An 18,433-nucleotide genomic window follows, 5' to 3' on the forward strand; every position below is an offset into this window, starting at 1 on the left:
TGTAATCAGTGTACTGGTGTTGTTCTTGTTATTATTCCTTCGTAGGCGAAAATTATTTATTGGTAAGTATACAGATTGAATCTAGACGATATAATTATTTCTTCTTCATTGGTTATTTTATTTTTATTACACTATTTTAAATACAATCTTGACTCAAACTTCATGTGCCAACAATTTTGAAGTTTTGTGCCTTTATTTGAATTTTTTTATCTCTTTATTTTGCACCATCTTATCTATTTATTTCGAACCCCTTTTGAAAAAAAACGAAGGAACATGTTTAAATTTAAAACAAAAACACAAAAAAAAACACACTGTATTTCATAGAAGGTTTTATGAAATCAATTATACAGTATCCAGTAAATAAATATCAGCACTTGTATTTACCTTTAGGCATAATTTTCGTAGTTTTTGTTACTAAAATATAAAACGTGATTCATTAAAGTCTAAATCCATTAATAATCAGTTGATGTAAGTTGATCTAATCAAGGCATAGTGTCGAGAATTGTATTGCTACTTCAAGACTAATTTCTGTTGGAAAGTTTAGGGTCAATGTCTATGAAAATCTATTAATATTCAGTTTGTGTAAGTTGATCTTATCAAACCATTGTGTCGAGAGTTGTATCTTCCGCCTCTATTTTTTAACAAGGTTTGTTTAAATCCAAAGACAAAGAGCTTCAATTTTGTTTTTGTTTAAAGAATGTGTTTTAATAGGAAATAGATTAGAACAGATTGAAGGTAACCAATAATTATTTCCATGCACTATAGTTCGTTTTTGATGTGTCGAGCCGAATTGTACATCTGTATTTCCAGTTCAACCATTACAAGAACACAAAAACATCTGACGTCAAAATAATCACAAAAAATACAAATTTCATTCAGACATATTCTGCTTTGTATCGATCTGATGAGTTAAGCCTTTTTCAACTGACTTTTATAGTTTGTTCTTATGTTGTACTGTTACACCACTGTCCCAGGTTAGGGGAGGGTTCGTGTCTTCACACTGGTTTAACCCCGCAACATTTTGTATACGCCTGTCCAAAGTCAGGAGCCCATTATTCAGTGGTTGTCGTTTGTTACTGTATATCATATTTGGTTTTTGTTTTGTTCATTATTTTGTAATTATATCAGGCCGTTTGTTTTCTCGCATGAATTTCACATTTGTCATTTCCGGGCCTTTTATAGCTAGCTATGCGGTTCGGGTTTTGCTCACTGTTGAAAGATGTTAACTTCTATGTCATTTGGTTTTTGGTGGAGAGTTGTCTCATTGGCAATTATACCACATCTTCTTATTTCTATAGATGCATCTTTTAAACCATATTTTGTTGGGGTACGTGTTGCTCATTCTATAAGTATTCTTAGTAGTGTTTATGGCAACTTTTTTTGTCTCTAAGTGGTCTTTCGGTTTTTGCTATGGCGTGTCAATTTCTCTCGACTTATGAGTGTTGAAATCCTTATGGTATCTTCCACCTATTTTTTAAAAACGATTTGCTTAAATCAAAAGACAAACAGCTTCAAATTTGCTGTTGTTTAAAGAATGTGTTTTTATAGGAAATGAATTGAAACAGATTGGATGTAACCAATACTTATGTCCATGCACTATAGTGCGTTTTTTATATGTTGAGCCAAATTGTATATTTCTATTTCTATTTCAACTATGACAAGAAAGGGAAATCGGTCATATGATAACACTATCGCTATTTAACAATAAGAGTCCATACATTTAGTACCGATAAAAGTATGACTTCAGATCGATAACACACATGCAAATTAATTTACCTTTTGGCTTAACTGTCTTAACTTTCTTTACTGAAATATAAACGGGACACATGGTCAGTTGATAAGGGTGTATCAAATTAACTTGTTACATCGCAATTATGGTGTTATATTACAGGACGATGTCACTCTTATTCCTTAGCATATGGTGCGTAATATTACAGCCTTTACAAAAATACGCTTTATTGCTCTAATGGCTCTATTCACTTTTAGATGTCAGCTGTATGAATATTATTCAGAAACTCAAACATTTTCCCTCAAACTAATGCTATCTATATTTTGAAAGTGCTCAGGTATAAGGTGTAATTTGAGCCGAAATGCGAAATATGATCATTGAAATCGGAGACATCTGCCATTCCTGGAGAGGTTGGGTTCTCTTATGTGTCTGATAAACGCACTGAGGAGATCTAGAACTTCCAGAAATAGTGTAAACCCAAGGAAATATAACTGTTGATTGTTTTGAATATTTACATAACTTGGGGAACGACTACTTTCGGTCACAGGATCAGATGATGTTCTTTTTATTGTTCATTCATAGGAGAAAAATATTCATTTGTAAGTATAAGGATTGAAGCTAGACGATAACATTCTTTCTTCTACATTGGTTATCTTATTTGAATTACACTATTTTGAGTATAATCTTTAATCAAACGTCATGTCCTAACAATTTTGAAGTTTTGTGCCTTTATTTCGATAATTTTATTTCTTTATTTTGCACCATTTTATCTATTTATTTCGAACCCTTTTTGAATAAAACCAAAGGAACAGGTTTAAATTTAAAAACAAAAACAAATAAAAACACTGCTTTTTATAGAAGGTTTTATGAAATCAATGATACAGTATCCAGTAAAAAATCAATTATACAGTATCCAGTAAAAAATCAATTATACTGTATCCAGTAACAAATCTATTAAACAGTATCCAGTAAATAAACGTCAGCATTGTATTTACCTTTAGACATAATTTTCGTAGTTTTCTCCACTGAAATATAAAACGTAATTCATTAGTCCAAATCCATTATAATTCAGTTCGCGTTAGTTAATCTAATCGAGGCATAATGTGGAAAACTGTATTCATACTCCAAGACCAATGTTTATTGGAAGGTTTTAAGTCAATGTCTCCGCGGCCATCATTAGCTTGGCAAGCACAGTGCATGACCATAAGTATTCGTCACTACCAATTTTCTATATTTTTGTTATGGTTATTTCTAGTTGGATTTTAATCAATTTTGTACCTTAAAAAATATTGTCACATTTTTACTCATTTTTCGTCTTAAATTGATTAATAAGACCTTTTTATACAGATTTAAACATAAATTTTATCTACAGTAAAAATGTTTTGTTATATATTTCAACAAAACAAAAATCACAAATAATTAGAAGCATGTTTACATCAGAAGAAACCAAAAACATTTGAGAACAAAATAATAAAAAAAAATTTAAAAATATCATTCAGAAATATTCTGCTGTGTATCGATCTGATGAGTTAAGCCTTTTTCAACTGATTTTTATAGTTTGTTCTTATGTTGTACTGTTACACCACTGTCCGGGATTAGGGGAAGGGTTGGTGCATTCAAACTAGTCTAACCTCGCAACTTTCTGTATGTGCCTGTCCCAAGTCAGGAGCCTGTAATTCAGTGGTTGTCCTTTGTTGCTGTATATCATATTTCTTTTTCATCCATTACAATATACATCATGTATGTAAATCAGACCGTTAGATTTTTCGTATGAATTGATTGACATTTGTATTTTCGGAGCCTTTTATAGATGGTTATGCGGAACGGGTTTTGCTCATTGTTGAAGACCTTATGGTGACATATAGAAGTTAACTTCTATGTCCTTTGGTCTCTGGTGACGAATTGTCTCACTGGCAATTATACCAAATCTTCTTATTTCTATCGATGCATCTTTTAAACAACCATATTTTGTTATGGTTCGTGTTGCTCATTTTATAAGTATTCTTAGTAGTGTTTTGGCAACTTATTTATCTCCTTGTGGTCTTTCGGTTGTTGCTATGGCAGTGTCAATTTCTCTCGACTTATGAGTGTTGAAATCCTTATGGTATCTAACTTCCGCCTCTTTTTTCAAAACGATTTGCTAAAATCCAAAGACAGCTTCAATTTTGTTGTTGTTTAAAGAATGTGTTTCTATAGGAAATCAATTGAAATAGATTGAAGGTAACCTTTATGTCCATGCACTATAGTTCATTTTTGATATGTTGACCCAAATTGTACATCTGTATTACATATGATAACACTTTCGCTATTTAACAATAAAAGGGCATTCATGTAGAAACGATAACAGCATGACTTTTATAGATAACACGCGCAAATATATTTACCTTTTGGCTTAACTATCTTAACTTTCTTTACTGAAATATTAAATGGGACACATTAGAACAAATTTTCACACATGGTCAGTCTATAAGAGTGCATCAAATCAACTTGCTACATCGCGATTCTATTGTACTACTACAGGACGATGTCACTGTTATTCCTTAGCATATGGTGCGTAATATTACAGCCTACACCACAATACGAGTTTTTGCTATAATGACTATCTTAACTTTTAGATTTCATCTGTATGCAAATTATTCAGAAATTCATACATTTTTCCTCAAACTAATGCTATTTATATTGTCAAGTTGCTCTGGTATAAGGTGCAGTATGAACCGAAACCAGAAATATGAAAATTGAAATTGCAGAGAAATCTGGCATTCCTGGAGAGGTTGGATTGTATGTCCGATAAACGCACTGCAGAGGTCTAGAACTTCAAGAAACAGTGTCAACCCAATGGAACTATAACTTTTGACTGTGTTGAATATTTACATTGCTTCGGGAAAGACTACTTTCACTCACAGGATAAGATGAAGTAAAAAAAAACAACAGACAAAATCGGAACAAAAATCTAATAAACCCCCTACTAGAAACGAGTCTTTCATCATTTGATTTCATAGCTAAAAATGTTATCAGTGTACTGATGCTGTTCTTGTTATCATTCATTCGTAGGCGAAAACTATTTTTTGGTAAGTATACAGATTGAATCTAGACGATAACATTCTTTCTTCTTCATTGGTAATTTTATTTTTATTACACTATTTTAAATACAATCTTGAATCAAACTTCATGTGCTATCAATTTTGAAGTTTTGTGCCTTTATTTGAATTTTTTTATTTCTTTATTTTGCACCATTTTATCTATTTATTTCGAACCCCTTTAAAAAAAAAAAGAAGGAACAAGTTTAAATTAAAACAAAACAAATAAAAACACTGCTTTTTGTGGAAGGTTTTATGAAATCAATTACTAGTTGCAGTATCCAGTAAATAAATATCAGCACTTGTATTTACCTTTAGGCATAATTTTCGTAGTTTTCGTTACTAAAATATAAAACGTGATTCATTAAAGTCTAAATCCATTAATAATCAGTTGATTTAAGTTGATCTAATCAAGGCATAGTGTCGAGAATTGTATTGCTACTTCAAGACTAATTTCTGTTGGAAGGGGTAGGGTCAATGTCTGTGAAAATCTATTAATATTCAGTTTGTGTAAGTTGATCTAATCAAACCATTGTGTCGAGAATTGTATCTTCCGCTTCTATTTTTTAACACGGTTTGCTTAAATCCAAAGACAAACAGCTTCAATTTTGTTTTTGTTTAAAGAATGTGTTTTAATAGGAAATAAATTAGAACAGATTGAAGGTAACCAATAATTATGTCCATGCACTATAATTCGTTTTTGATATGTCGAGCCAAATTGTACACCTGTATTTCCAATTCAACCATTACAAGAAAACAAAAACATCTGACGTCAAAACAATCACAAAAAATCCAAATATCATTCAGAAATTTTCTGCTTTGTATCGATTTATATTTTGTTCTTATGTTGTAATGTTACACCACTGACGGACTGTCCCAGGTTAGGGGAGGGTTGGTGCCTTCAAACTAGTTTAACCCCGCAACATTTTGTAAACGCCTGTCCAGAGTCAGGAGCCTGTTATTCAGTGGTTGTCGTTTGTTACTGTATATCAAATATGGGGTTTTTTTGTTCATTATTTTGTACATAGATCAGGCCTTAGTTTTCTCGCTTGAATTTCACATTTGTCGTTTCCGGGCATTTTATAGCTAGCTATACGGGTCGGGTTTTGCTCACTGTTGAAAAACGTACGATGACATATAGATGTTAATTTCTATGTCATTTGGTTTTTGGTGGAGAGTTGTCTCATTGGCAATTATACCACATCTTCTTATTTCTATATATGCATCTTTTAAACAACCATATTTTGTTGGGGTTCGTGTTGCTCATTCTATAAGTATTCTTAGTAGTGTTTTGGCAACTTTTTTTGTCTCTAAGTGGTCTTTTGGTTGTTGCTAAGGCGTGTCAATATCTTTTGACTTGTGAGTGTTGAAATCCTTATGGTATCTTCAACCTCTTTTTTTTTTCTAAAATCAAAAGACAAACAGCTTCAATTTTGCTGTTGTTCAAAAAATGTGATTTTATAGGAAATCAATTGGAACAGATTGAATGTAACCACTACGTATGTCCATGCACTATAGTGCGTTTTTTATATGTTGAGCCAAATTGTACATTTCTATTTCAAATTCAACTATGCTAAGAAAGGGCAATCGATCATACAATAACACTATCGCTATTTAACAATAAGAGGCCATATATGTAGTACGATAACAGCATGACTTCAGATAGATAACACACATGCAAATATATTTACCTTTTGGCTTAACTGTCTTAACTTTCTTTACTGAAATATAAAACGGGACACATTAGAACAAATTTTCACACATGGTCAGTTGATAAGGGTGCATCAAATTAACTTTTTACATCCTAATGATGTTGTTCTACTACAGGACGACGTCACTGTTATACCTTATCATGTTGTGCGTAATATTAGAGATTTCTAATTTAATGACAGTACTCGACTTAACCAACTTATCTAAACGTATCTCGGTCTATTGCATTGAAGCATGATAGAGGGAAGCATGGACTGATTTGTGTTAGTTGAATACACTTATTGTGTTGGAATCGAATAAAGTTTAAATGTTAACCCAATCTGTTTTTTTTAAATCTTTATATGTTTTGTTATCACATGCAAGAGGATTTTATTGGCAACAATCCTTTTATAAGGGAATAATTATTCCAGTTACGTGTAATCAAATGCACCATCATTACTTGGTCATTTCACTTGACCCATATATTTAGTTCTTCTCAAAGGATAAATTCTGAAAACTACTAAGTCGAAATTAAGTCTGAAAAAATAAAAATATTGAATTCTTACGCGAGATGACAATCTCATTATTGATTTTTACGGTGTAAAGTTAAACCAGGAGTTTCAAACACATCCAAAAGTAAAAGGTGTATTCGACTTGCTTCTTATTTAAGCATATTTCTAATTTCAAGATACTTTTGTTAGAAGCAGAAATTTAGATCATTGATGCATTTATCAGAAATTACTTTGTCTCCTTTCCGTAAAATTTATAAAAGGAATGAGAATGCATATTAAAAAAAAATCATTACACTTTATTAAATTAGTTGTTATTTTACTTCTATTCTTGAATTATATAAAATACATTATATGATGCATGGGTACTATGAAGAGTCTGTATGTGCCATTAAAGTCATTGCTCACAGATTGTGACGTTGAAACAAATATTTCTGAAAAACGTACATGTATGGAATATTGCAAAGCAGTTTTGTTAAGTAGGTTCTTTAAGATTTATGCCCAACTCATGCTTGCAGGTGGATATTATATTTTCTGTTCTGTTCGTCCGTCCCGTTCCAAATTAAACTTATATTTAAAATTATAAAACAAATTAGGGTTTGACCTGGATTTAGTGGTTCAATGGACATAGAAATGTGACACTATGAAAAAAGGGGGGGGGGGGGGGGGGGGGCATGATGTCTTATCGACAATTATTCTTGTTTCATATGGCTTGAATATATATGTATGTGTGTCTTAAATTTTCATAAACGCCTCAGTGGTAGGGTGCTCGCCTCGAGTGCGGAAGGTCGTGGTTGTAAGTACAAAGATTTACTGTACGCGGCATTAAGGAGTAAAAGCAAAGACGTTCGGTCCGGAGTAAGAATAACGTGTCCGGGAAGGTTGAAATGTCGATCGGCTTCCTGGGTGGAGTTACCTTGTGACAAGTGTGACCTAGCACGTTAAAGATCCATCTCAGCATGTCGGTGTAGTACAAAGCAGGGTTCTTATTCATATCATAGTAACATGTTCTCGTTCTGGATTCGCATTTAACTTGCCACTGGACGTTGTATAGCCATCCATCCATGTATCATCAGTATTCATAGTCTACCCACTAACAAATTATCAAGTAAAGTTTGCTTGCAAATTATGTATACTATATTTTCAAACTAAATATGAATTGGTGTTCTACATCTTGTCGATACCTATATAATGGCGTTGAACAAGGTCGTGATCTTGTGCACTGCATTGGGAAGGGGGGGGGGGGGGGGGGGAGACATCTAAACAGTAAAAATAAATAACAAAAAAACGTGCCGTGTTGACTGTTTTGCGCAAAGAAATCTTATTATCTTATTTTTTTTCTATGCTTTTTTATACTCACCCCCGTTAAACGAAATGACAAAGTACAATTCTTAATCGAGCACACCTTCTAAAATACAATGATCTATTTAGGAAATGTGTTTATCTATAAATTTTATCATAAATGCAAATACATTTTAAAGAAACGTGTATTCGTTCTCGCAATCTTGTTGCGTACTCACATACTAGTTTTACTCGGATGATATGGATGTCTTATGAAGTGTTTAAGGGTCCCGATTTTCAATAAGGAATTTTGTGACATATATGAGTTTTGCATTTACTAATAACCTATTTAATTTAGAATTTACTATACAGCGTGTTCATTCGGGTCATCCTTCAAGGTCGTATAAATACCTATGGATGCCTTTTCTTTTGTTCTTACAAATCTCTGGCTTTGTCTTTTGATTTAAGAACGTGTTTTTTTTTTTTTTAAATATTAATAATTATTTAGTCTCATTTGCTTTTAAAATGAGAAAATCGGCTAGTTTAAAGGCGAACTATAATCATTTAAAAAAATGGATTTTCTGTTATGGTTTAGCTGAACACATTCTTTCTTCTATAAGAATCCTTTTATTATTTTCATTATCATGGAACGTTCATCTGCATAGTATATTGAAAACAAATTGTTATAGTCAAGACCATGAAATATAACTCGAATCAATCGCCATGCTGTGTATGGGATACGTGTATATACGTGATTTTATGATAATGCAAATTTTAACCGGGAATCTTGAGAATCACGTGTTGATTAAAATTAACAAAATTACCTTTTGTTAGCTATTATTCGTGTGTTTCTTTGTCCTATATGTTCTCCCATTTATTTGTATTGTGGTCCTGTCATGTGATGTTGTCGTTTTGGTGTTGTGTTTGACGTTGCCATAAAAGCGGGAGGTTTGGCATGCCACAAAACCAGGTTCAACCCACCATTTTTTTCTTAAAATGTGCTGTACCAAGTCAGGAAAATGACCATTGTTATATTATAGTTCGTTTCTGTGTGTGTTACATTTTAATGTTGTGTTTTTGTTGTGTCGTTGTTCTCCTCTTATATTTGATGCGTTTCCCTCAGTTTTAGTTTGTAACCCGGATTTGTTTTTATCTCTATCGATTTATGAGTTTCGAACTGCGGTATACTACTGTTGCCTTTATTTACAGGATTTCTAAAACTTAAAATTATATAATGGTGACAAAAATCTAGTGTGTTGTTTTTATAGTCCTTGAATGCTTAGTTTAAACTTGAGCGACGTATTTAAGCAAATTCTTAGGTTGACAATAACGATCCCAGTTGCTCAGGTATCAGGTGCAGTTGGAGCCGAAATGTGAAGTATGATAATTGAAATCGGAGAAATTTGCCATTCCTGGAGAGGTTGAGTTCTCTTATGTATCTGAGAAATGCATTGCAGAGGTCTAGATCTTCGTTAAACAGTGTAAACCCATATAACTGTTGACTGTGTTGATTATTTACATATATTTCGTAAAAACAAGAGTGCACACGCTGAAATGTCTCGACTGTTTTACTGACCATTGATTTTAGGTTGAAATTCTGAGATAAAGGTTTTACAACAAGTATCACATAAACTTTACATTTTTAAAGATCCATGACGATGACATCAAGGTCAGATAAAAACTGCCACATAAACATGTACACCTTACAATTATTCCATATAACCAAATATAGTAGACCCTTTGCTTATGGGTATTGAAAAAACAGTCAAAAACACAAAAACTTAACGTTGACCAATGAACCATAAAAATGAGGTCAAGGTTTTAGATGACACCAGCTAGATAGATATATACAACTTACAATCATTCCATACACCATATATAGTTGACCTATTGCTTATGATACCTGAAAAATAAACCAAAACACAAAAACCTCAACATTGACTAATGAACCATGAAAATGAGGTCAAGGTCAGATGACACCGGCTAGACAGACATGTACACCTTACAGTCATTCCATAAACCAAATATAGTTGACCTATTCCTTATAGTACGTGACAAATAGACCAAAACACAAAAACTTAACATTGTCAAATGAACCATGAAAATGAGGTCAAGGTCAGATGACAGCAGCTAGACAGACATGTACAACTTACCATCATTCCATACACAAAATATAGTTGACCTATTGCTTATAGTAATTGAAAAAGAGACCAAAACACAATAAATTATCAATGACCAATGAACCATGAAAATGAGATCAAGGTCAGATAAAACTTGCCAGTCTGACATATACCCTTACAATCATTCCATACACCACATATAGCTGACCTGCTGCATGTAGTATCTGAGAAACGGACATAATCATGTAACTTCAACCTTGATCACTGATTCATGAATTGAGGTCGAGGTCAGGTTTACCCTATTTGACGGACGTTGTAAGGAACCCATATACCAAATATAGTTATCATATTACTCATACTAAGTGAGAAAATCACATGACAAAAACACTGGTTTTTTTTTCAAGCAGTCGCTGAACCATGAAAATGAGATCAAGGACAATGGACATATGACAGGCGGAAACTTCGTATCATAAGGTATCTGCATACAAGGTATGAAGCATCCAGGTCTTCTACCTACTAAAATATAAAGCTTTAGGTAGCAATACACAGTTAGGAAAAAAACTTAAAATTGACACTCATAATTTTTAAACATCCTCTTTCCCTTCCTTTCTAACAAATAAGGCTTAATATTTGTGTTATGCATGTGTATATTTATAGAAAGAGAATCTTCCATAGATTTGATTTCTAATGGTTATAATGGTAAAATATAATCTCTTTTGGGTGTAACCATGGCAACAATCTGCATTTCTTTGATACAAAATATTGCATAAAAGGGGGGTGAACATGTCACAAAAGTCTCCAAAATTTGGTCCAAAGGAAAATTTCAATCAATTACAGTGATACCTTTCCTGAATCCATAGACATATATCTATCAAGAGGTCCAAAAAAAATTTCATATGCATTTCTGCTCGTTTTTCCATAAAATTGAATTGAAAAGATCGAGCGCAAAATCTTTGTTGATAAATACTACAATAATTTATGAACCTATGGGCGGTACGGATAGGAAAATACGGACTGTCAAACAGAAAAATTGCCTATAAAACATGCTAAAAACAATCTAAATGTTCATATAAACCCACTAAGAAGGCTATATTATTCTTCAATTATCTAAAAATCTATTTTATTGTACAAAAACTTTCATATTTAAAAAATTCACCATGGCCATAATGCGAAACTAAACTTCTAACTGTGTATTGCTACCTTAAGGATAAACATTTTTTTTTTCCAATTCCACTTTAAATGGATTTCTGTGTTCTGCTAGCTTAAACGAGCAAATTGGCTTGCTAGTTTTGAAAATTGGTTCAGAAATAAATATTTTATGAAGGTTAGCAGTTGACACTGAAATGCAACAAAAAAGTGATTTGGTGAAACATGCCATGTCGAAGTGTAAATTCTCCTTTTTTAATCAAATTTCTAAAACTATACCTTCTGTGCTTGTCTTTTCTTGTTTAAAAACTTAAATTAATCTTAACAGTAGACAAATTTTACAAGCTAAAGCTATTTTAAGGCTTTAGAATGTCAATTTTGTTGTGTATTAGCATACCAAAGCCTTGGTTAAAATTTAGCAAATACTGAATTAATTTATAACAGCCGGAACAAATTTAGACTTAATTCAAGCTAAATTGTGACTTTATACTTGCTAAAATAATAAATTTGATTTAGTCGCATGAAAAAATATAAAGCGTTCCCTTCTGAGGTTTCTACATAACGCGCATTGTTTCTTTTCCAAGGGGTAGCCAATAAAGTATCAATTTATGACCGAACCAAGTCTTTGTGTCAAAATGTCTATATTGGTTGCTAAGGACAATAAACAACAAAAGTAACATACATTGTCATACTAAAAGATGTTTCTCCCTCATAATTGTATCTATAATCTAAATATCAATAGATTTGTGGTATGATTTGTCTAAAAATAAGCAATTCTGTGATTTGTCAAATGCCATAAGGTAGCAATACACAGTTAGGAAAAAAACTTAAAATTGACACTCATAATTTTTAAACATCCTCTTTCCCTTCCTTTCTTACAAATAAGGCTTAATATTTGTGTTATGCATGTGTATATTTATAGAAAGAGAATCTTCCATAGATTTGATTTCTAATGGTTATAATGGTGAAATATAATCTCTTTTGGGTGTAACCATGGCAACAATCTGCATTTCTTTGATATAAAATATTGCATAAAAGGGGGTGAACATGTCACAAAAGTCTCCAAAATTTGGTCCAAAGGAAAATTTCAATCAATTACAGTGATACCTTTCCTGAATCCATAGACATATATCTATCAAGAGGTCAAAAAAAAATCATATGCATTTCTGCTCGTTTTTTCCATAAAATTGAATTGAAAAGATCGAGCGCAAAATCTTTGTTGATAAATACTACAATAATTTATGAACCTATGGGCGGTACGGATAGGAAAATACGGACTGTCAAACAGAAAAATTGCCTATAAAACATGCTAAAAACAATCTAAATGTTCATATAAACCCACTAAGAAGGCTATATTATTCTTCAATTATCTAAAAATCTATTTTATTGTACAAAAACTTTCATATTTAAAAAATTCACCATGGCCATAATGCGAAACTAAACTTTTAACTGCGTATCGCAACCTTATACAAAAAGTTTACGCCGCCGCCGCCTCCGGATAGTAATACCAATGTCTCGCATAGTTCGATGACTGTTTGAATTTATTTTAGACTATTCGATGTCCGTTCCTCAAATTTGACGTCCAATGTGATATACAGTTCTCTATTTAGTGTCCAATGTTTTTACCCTCTAGTTGTGTATTGCAAAACGACGTCCGATCTCTTCTCATCATTTAACAATTTGTTTTCATTTTGATCTTTATTTATATTATGTGTATCGGTTTCTTTGTGTCAAGCTGCTTAGAGAAACTAATTGTTTCTTGTATCTTTATCAAAATAAAACAAAAAAACATCAGAAATGGCAATAAGACAATCACTGAAACAGGGATATATATAAGATACCTATAAAGTCTTTACTGACATCATATGACATGTATATGCATATCAATATTTTGGTGAAAGAAGGTCATTCTCTCGATCCCCGTTGTCGTATTCCTGTCATGTTCATATGAATAAATGGCATGTGAATATACGACAAAGAAAGAACAACCTAACGACAAAGATTCCCGAAAGAGGACAATATACAGTTTCAAACAATAGACAGAATAAAAAGGTACAGCTTATTGTTGAATACTTTTTTTTGGACTCTGCAAGATGTAAAATCTTATATTCTTTAAAAACCTTTTGAGTTTAAGATTCAACCGACCATTTGATAAAAAGATGTGATGTCATTGCGGCAAGTCCTTAAATGGGGCGATCTCCTTGAAATTATGTTATAGAAACAGTATAATATTGTGTTAAAATGATAAAGAATGTATGAAAAATATTTGTTTTTTGTTCCAAAAAGGTTGTAAAAAGACCTAATTAGACCTGAAAAATACTGGTAGATTTATCTAAACTGACAGAACTTTTAATTTTTCAATTGATTGAATTGAGAGTTGAGAAACACTGATTTTATATACACAACAAAATATTTCAATAACAAATGCAGGTTGATGCTGAAATAAAACTCTTTACAAACATGTAAATGAAGGCTTGAGAGCAAATAAAAAATACAATTTCCAATAAAATTAATATTTTCAAGTGGCATAACTCTTTTAAAAATATATGATCGGCACTGATGTTCAAACTTGTCCGAAACATTGCTTATATAAATCTCTAATATAAATTTGATAAAAATCTGGCATAAATTGTACACATGAGAGCGCTTATAATGCAATTTTCAATATAATTAATATTTCCAAGGGGCATCACTCTTTTAAAAATATTTGATCCGCACTGATTTTTCAAAATGTCCGAGACATTGCAGATATTAACCTTAGATAATAATTTGATAAACATCTGGTCAGAATTGTACACAAGAGAGCGCTAACAATGCAATTTTCCATGACTAATATTTCCAATTTTACAAATAATTGATCGGCACTGATTTTCGACCTTTGTGCGAAACATTGCTAATATAAACCTATGATATAAGTTTCATATAAATCTGGCAGGAAATGTATACATGAGAGCGCTAACAATGAAATTTTACGTATGATTAATATTTCCAAGGGGAATAACTGTTGTTCAAACTGTGACAAGACATTGATAATATGAACCTATGATATAAGTTTTATAAAAATCAAGCAAGAATTGAATACGTGAGAGCGCTAACAAGACCGGACGGACAGACATATGTCTATGTCCCCTGCAACGCGCCGCCCTGGGGATAAAATAGGCTTGTCTGTGAACATTTTGCAAACTTACTTTACTTTTTTTAATTGTATTTGTATAAACGTCTATAAAACATATGTTTAACTATTATATACAAACATGCATGGTGCTCATTGTTTTTTCTGTTGTCATTATACATTGTACACACATGAACTTAAACCATTGTAAACAGTAAACCCTCAATGTTGTTCATGATTACTAATATTTTGAACAAAAGGCATTCATGTCCTGTAAGAGGAATAGCCGATTTCTACCTTTTCATTTTGCTCTCATTTGTCAGTGCCAGAGGTTGGGAATATGCATAAGTGTCCCTTAGTTGGTTTTGTTGTTATTCTAGGTTCATTCCTGTTCAATGTTTGATCATTATTTCCAATATTTGGCCATGTGCACATGCAAGGAGATACATGTATTAAAGTCAAATTTGGCATTGACTGTTAAATTTATTCCAAATCAAGGCCTTTCAAAAATTTCTTAATGAATGCTTGTAAATGAGCAGTGTTTTGAAGATACCAGATAATGTAAATTTCATTGTCCATGAAATTATACATTTATTAATAGTAAACACAACTACAATACAACAATGTAGTCAAAAGAAATCCAAGAAAAGAAGAAAATATTACTTTTTTACTTATATAAGTAAAAAATCTTAATTGCGAAGGGATATAATAAAAAATTTGCATGTACAAGTAAATAAAAAACACTTGTATAAGTATAACTCCGGACTGTTAAAGTTGATAACTTGTGTGAAATTTACAAAATATTTATTCATTTACTGTAAGTTAAGAAATTATTGCGTGCATTTATTATTGCGATTTTGTCATTTTTGCGATATTGAGAAAAGTCCTGTTTAATTCATATAAAAAATTTCAAAATGCGAGTTTGAATTATTGCGATTATAACCCTGTCGCATTTTTCGCAATAATAAAAACATCGCAATAATTTCTGAATTTACAGTATTCAACTTCTGCCATTCAATACTCTTTACAATAAAAATAAGAGTTTGATTTGAATAAGTAAATGTCTAACTTTCTATTCATTTTACCACGTCTGATTACGGGAAATCAATTACATGAAGTTGTAGACCCCGATTCAATGTTTGCTGGGGAAAAAATCCAACCCTTTGAAATAGCAAAACCAGCACTGATACTAAAAGATACTAAACTGTTGCAAAAAGGTGCTATTTGAGAGCATTTCTGACAAGAATACTGTCGATACATTCCCTCAATCAAAATACAATACATTTACAAATTTGCATGATCATCTGCTCTGTTTATAACAAGAGGCTTTCAAGAGCCTGAATCGCTCACCTTTAAATTTTTGCTTAAATCTTTCATCAATGATTATTTTTGCTTTTCAATATATATTAATGAGTGGCTTAAAAATGCCATTTAAGTGTTCTTTGTATCTGCCATATTTTCTTCTAAAGCAAAAAAATGCATTTTACCCCCATGTTCCATTTTAACCATAGTTGCTATGTTTCTTGACGTACAAGGAAATAAAATACAAAATTTATACTAGATACTTTTGGCTGAAATTGATTCAGCAGTTTCAAAGAAGAAGATTTTTTTAAAGTAAGCAAACTAGATGAACAAATTGTAAAAAAATTGTCTTTAAAGGGCAATAACTCCTCAAGGGGTCAATTGACAATTTGGGTCATAAAAATTATTTGTAGATCTTACTTTGCTGAAGATTTTTGCTGTTTACAGTTTATCTTTATCTATAATAATATTCAAGATAATAACCGAAAACTGCAAAATTTCCTTAAAATCATCAATTATGGGGCAATAGCCAAAAATCAGATACTCGATTAGTTTGATTATTTCAGGGCAGGTAGACCTTAACCTAATGAATACTTTCACTTCTTGTCTGATTTGCTCTAAATGCTTTAGTTTTTGAGATATAAGTCTATGTTCTATTTTTAGCCATGGCGGCCATGTTTTCTGAGGAAACAGAAAATAAAACACAAACTTTATTATAGATAACCTATGAATCATTCAGCTGAAGTTTGGTTTAATTTGGTTAAATAGTTTCAGAGGAGAAGATTTTTTTAAAGTTGGAAAACATGATGACAAATTGTGTAAAATAGTCTTTGGTGGCCTTCGGCTGTTGTCAGTGGCCTTCTGCTGTTGTCTGCTCTATGGTCGGGTTGTTGTCTCTTTGACACATTCCCCATTTCCATTCTCAATTTTATTTAAAGGGCAATAACTCCTTAAGGGGTCGATTTACAATTTTGATCATATAAAATCTTATTTGTAGATCTTACTTTGCTGAACAATTTGGCTGCTTACAGTTTATCTTTATATATAATAATATTCAAGATAATAACCAAAAACTGCTAAATTTCTTTAAAATTACCTATTTAGTGGCAGCAACCCAACAATGGGTTGTTAGATTCATCTGAAAATTTCTTGGCTGATAGACCTTGACCTAATGAACATTTTTACCCTTTTCAGATTTGCTCTAAATGCTTTAGTTTTTGAGATACAAGCCAAAAACTGCATTTTACCCCTATGTTCTATTTTTAGCGATGGTGTCCATGTTTTTTTGACGAAACAGAAAATAAAACACAAACTTTATTTTAAATACCCTAAGGATCATTCAGCTTAAGTTTGGTTGGAATTGATTTAGTAGTTTCAGAGGACAAGATATTTGAAATAGTTTACACCGGACGGACGACGACGGACGCCAAGTGATGACAAAAGCTCACATTTCCTTTTCAAGGAAGGGTGAGCTAAAAAGTGCTCACCATGCATCATTCTTTTATCAGGCACATTTTATCCGATCAGTTTTGAAACAATGTAGCAAGTGACCGATTCAATGAAATATGTTTTGAATATCAAGTACATAAGAAGATGTGGTATGATTGCCAATGAGACAACTATCCAACAGAATTCAAATGAAAGAGATAAAAGCAATTATAGGTCACCGGACGGCCTTAAACAACGAGAAAACCCAAAACTGTATAATAGTCAGCTAAAGAAAGCCCCAAAAAGAAAATAAGGTTCTTTCTTTCAGTTATTTCTAGGTATTTTCTCTTATTCCAGGCAACTGCTTGTCTTGCTGAAATCTTCTAGGAACGACATATGATGTCTACATCATGTCTATGGCAAGGTATTAGTTTGGTTGAAGAATTGTTATCATAATTTTGCAAAAATAGAATGTTCTTGACCAGGTCAGATTGGCGACTGTTCTTCTTTAAATCATAGATGATAGGTCCATATTAGTAATGAAACATACATCCATTTAACTTATTAAATAAATTAACGTTTCCGTCACATTTATTTCAATATTAAAATGTAAAAGGGGATAATATTTATAGCTCAATTGGTTATCTTAACCTGTTGTTGGTTGCTGACTCATTGACTTATTCTCGACATCTCTTTCTATTCACATTCTAAATGTTACAGTACATGTAACTATTCAGAACTTTCGTTCTTATACAAAACAGTCAATTTCCTGTTCTAATTCTCAATCATGTCTCATTAGATTAAAAACTTAAACAATTGAGGTTTTGAAGTTTTTCATAGTGACTATAAACCATAATAAAAATATTAAAATATGCAATTACGTGCAGATCCAGGATTTTTTTTCAAACGGCGGCTTCGCAAGACAACGTTAGGAGTGAGACAGTCAATGCATTAAACACATGTTTGCTCTTCTTTTTAAAAATATCAAGCTTTTGAAAAGATTGTTTTAAATTGATAGTATTAAAAAAAGGAACTAAGAA

The 18,433-nt window shown here is 32.0% G+C and overlaps 1 protein-coding gene and 1 long non-coding RNA gene across 7 annotated transcripts in view; one reads left to right on the forward strand and one right to left on the reverse strand.

The window, feature by feature from the left end:
* The window catches only part of LOC127703040 (uncharacterized), a 925,706-nt gene that overhangs the window by 790,725 nt on the left and 116,548 nt on the right, over positions 1–18,433 (reverse strand). For all 6 annotated transcript variants that reach the window (XM_052207424.1, XM_052207422.1, XM_052207423.1 and 3 more), the window contains 6 exons: positions 6,498–6,527; positions 5,119–5,148; positions 4,114–4,143; positions 2,725–2,754; positions 1,777–1,806; positions 385–414 (listed from right to left, as the gene is read on the reverse strand). In XM_052207424.1, coding sequence (XP_052063384.1) covers positions 385–414; positions 1,777–1,806; positions 2,725–2,754; positions 4,114–4,143; positions 5,119–5,148; positions 6,498–6,527 — 180 coding nt within the window. The remainder of the gene's footprint in view (positions 1–384; positions 415–1,776; positions 1,807–2,724; positions 2,755–4,113; positions 4,144–5,118; positions 5,149–6,497; positions 6,528–18,433) is intronic.
* LOC127703059 (uncharacterized) overlaps positions 1–18,433 on the forward strand; it is a 163,115-nt gene that overhangs the window by 105,784 nt on the left and 38,898 nt on the right. The gene's annotated exons all lie outside the window — the stretch shown is intronic.

This window comes from Mytilus californianus, unplaced genomic scaffold (genome assembly GCF_021869535.1).
Source record: "Mytilus californianus isolate M0D057914Y unplaced genomic scaffold, xbMytCali1.0.p SCAF_5, whole genome shotgun sequence".
NCBI lineage: Eukaryota > Metazoa > Mollusca > Bivalvia > Mytilida > Mytilidae > Mytilus > Mytilus californianus.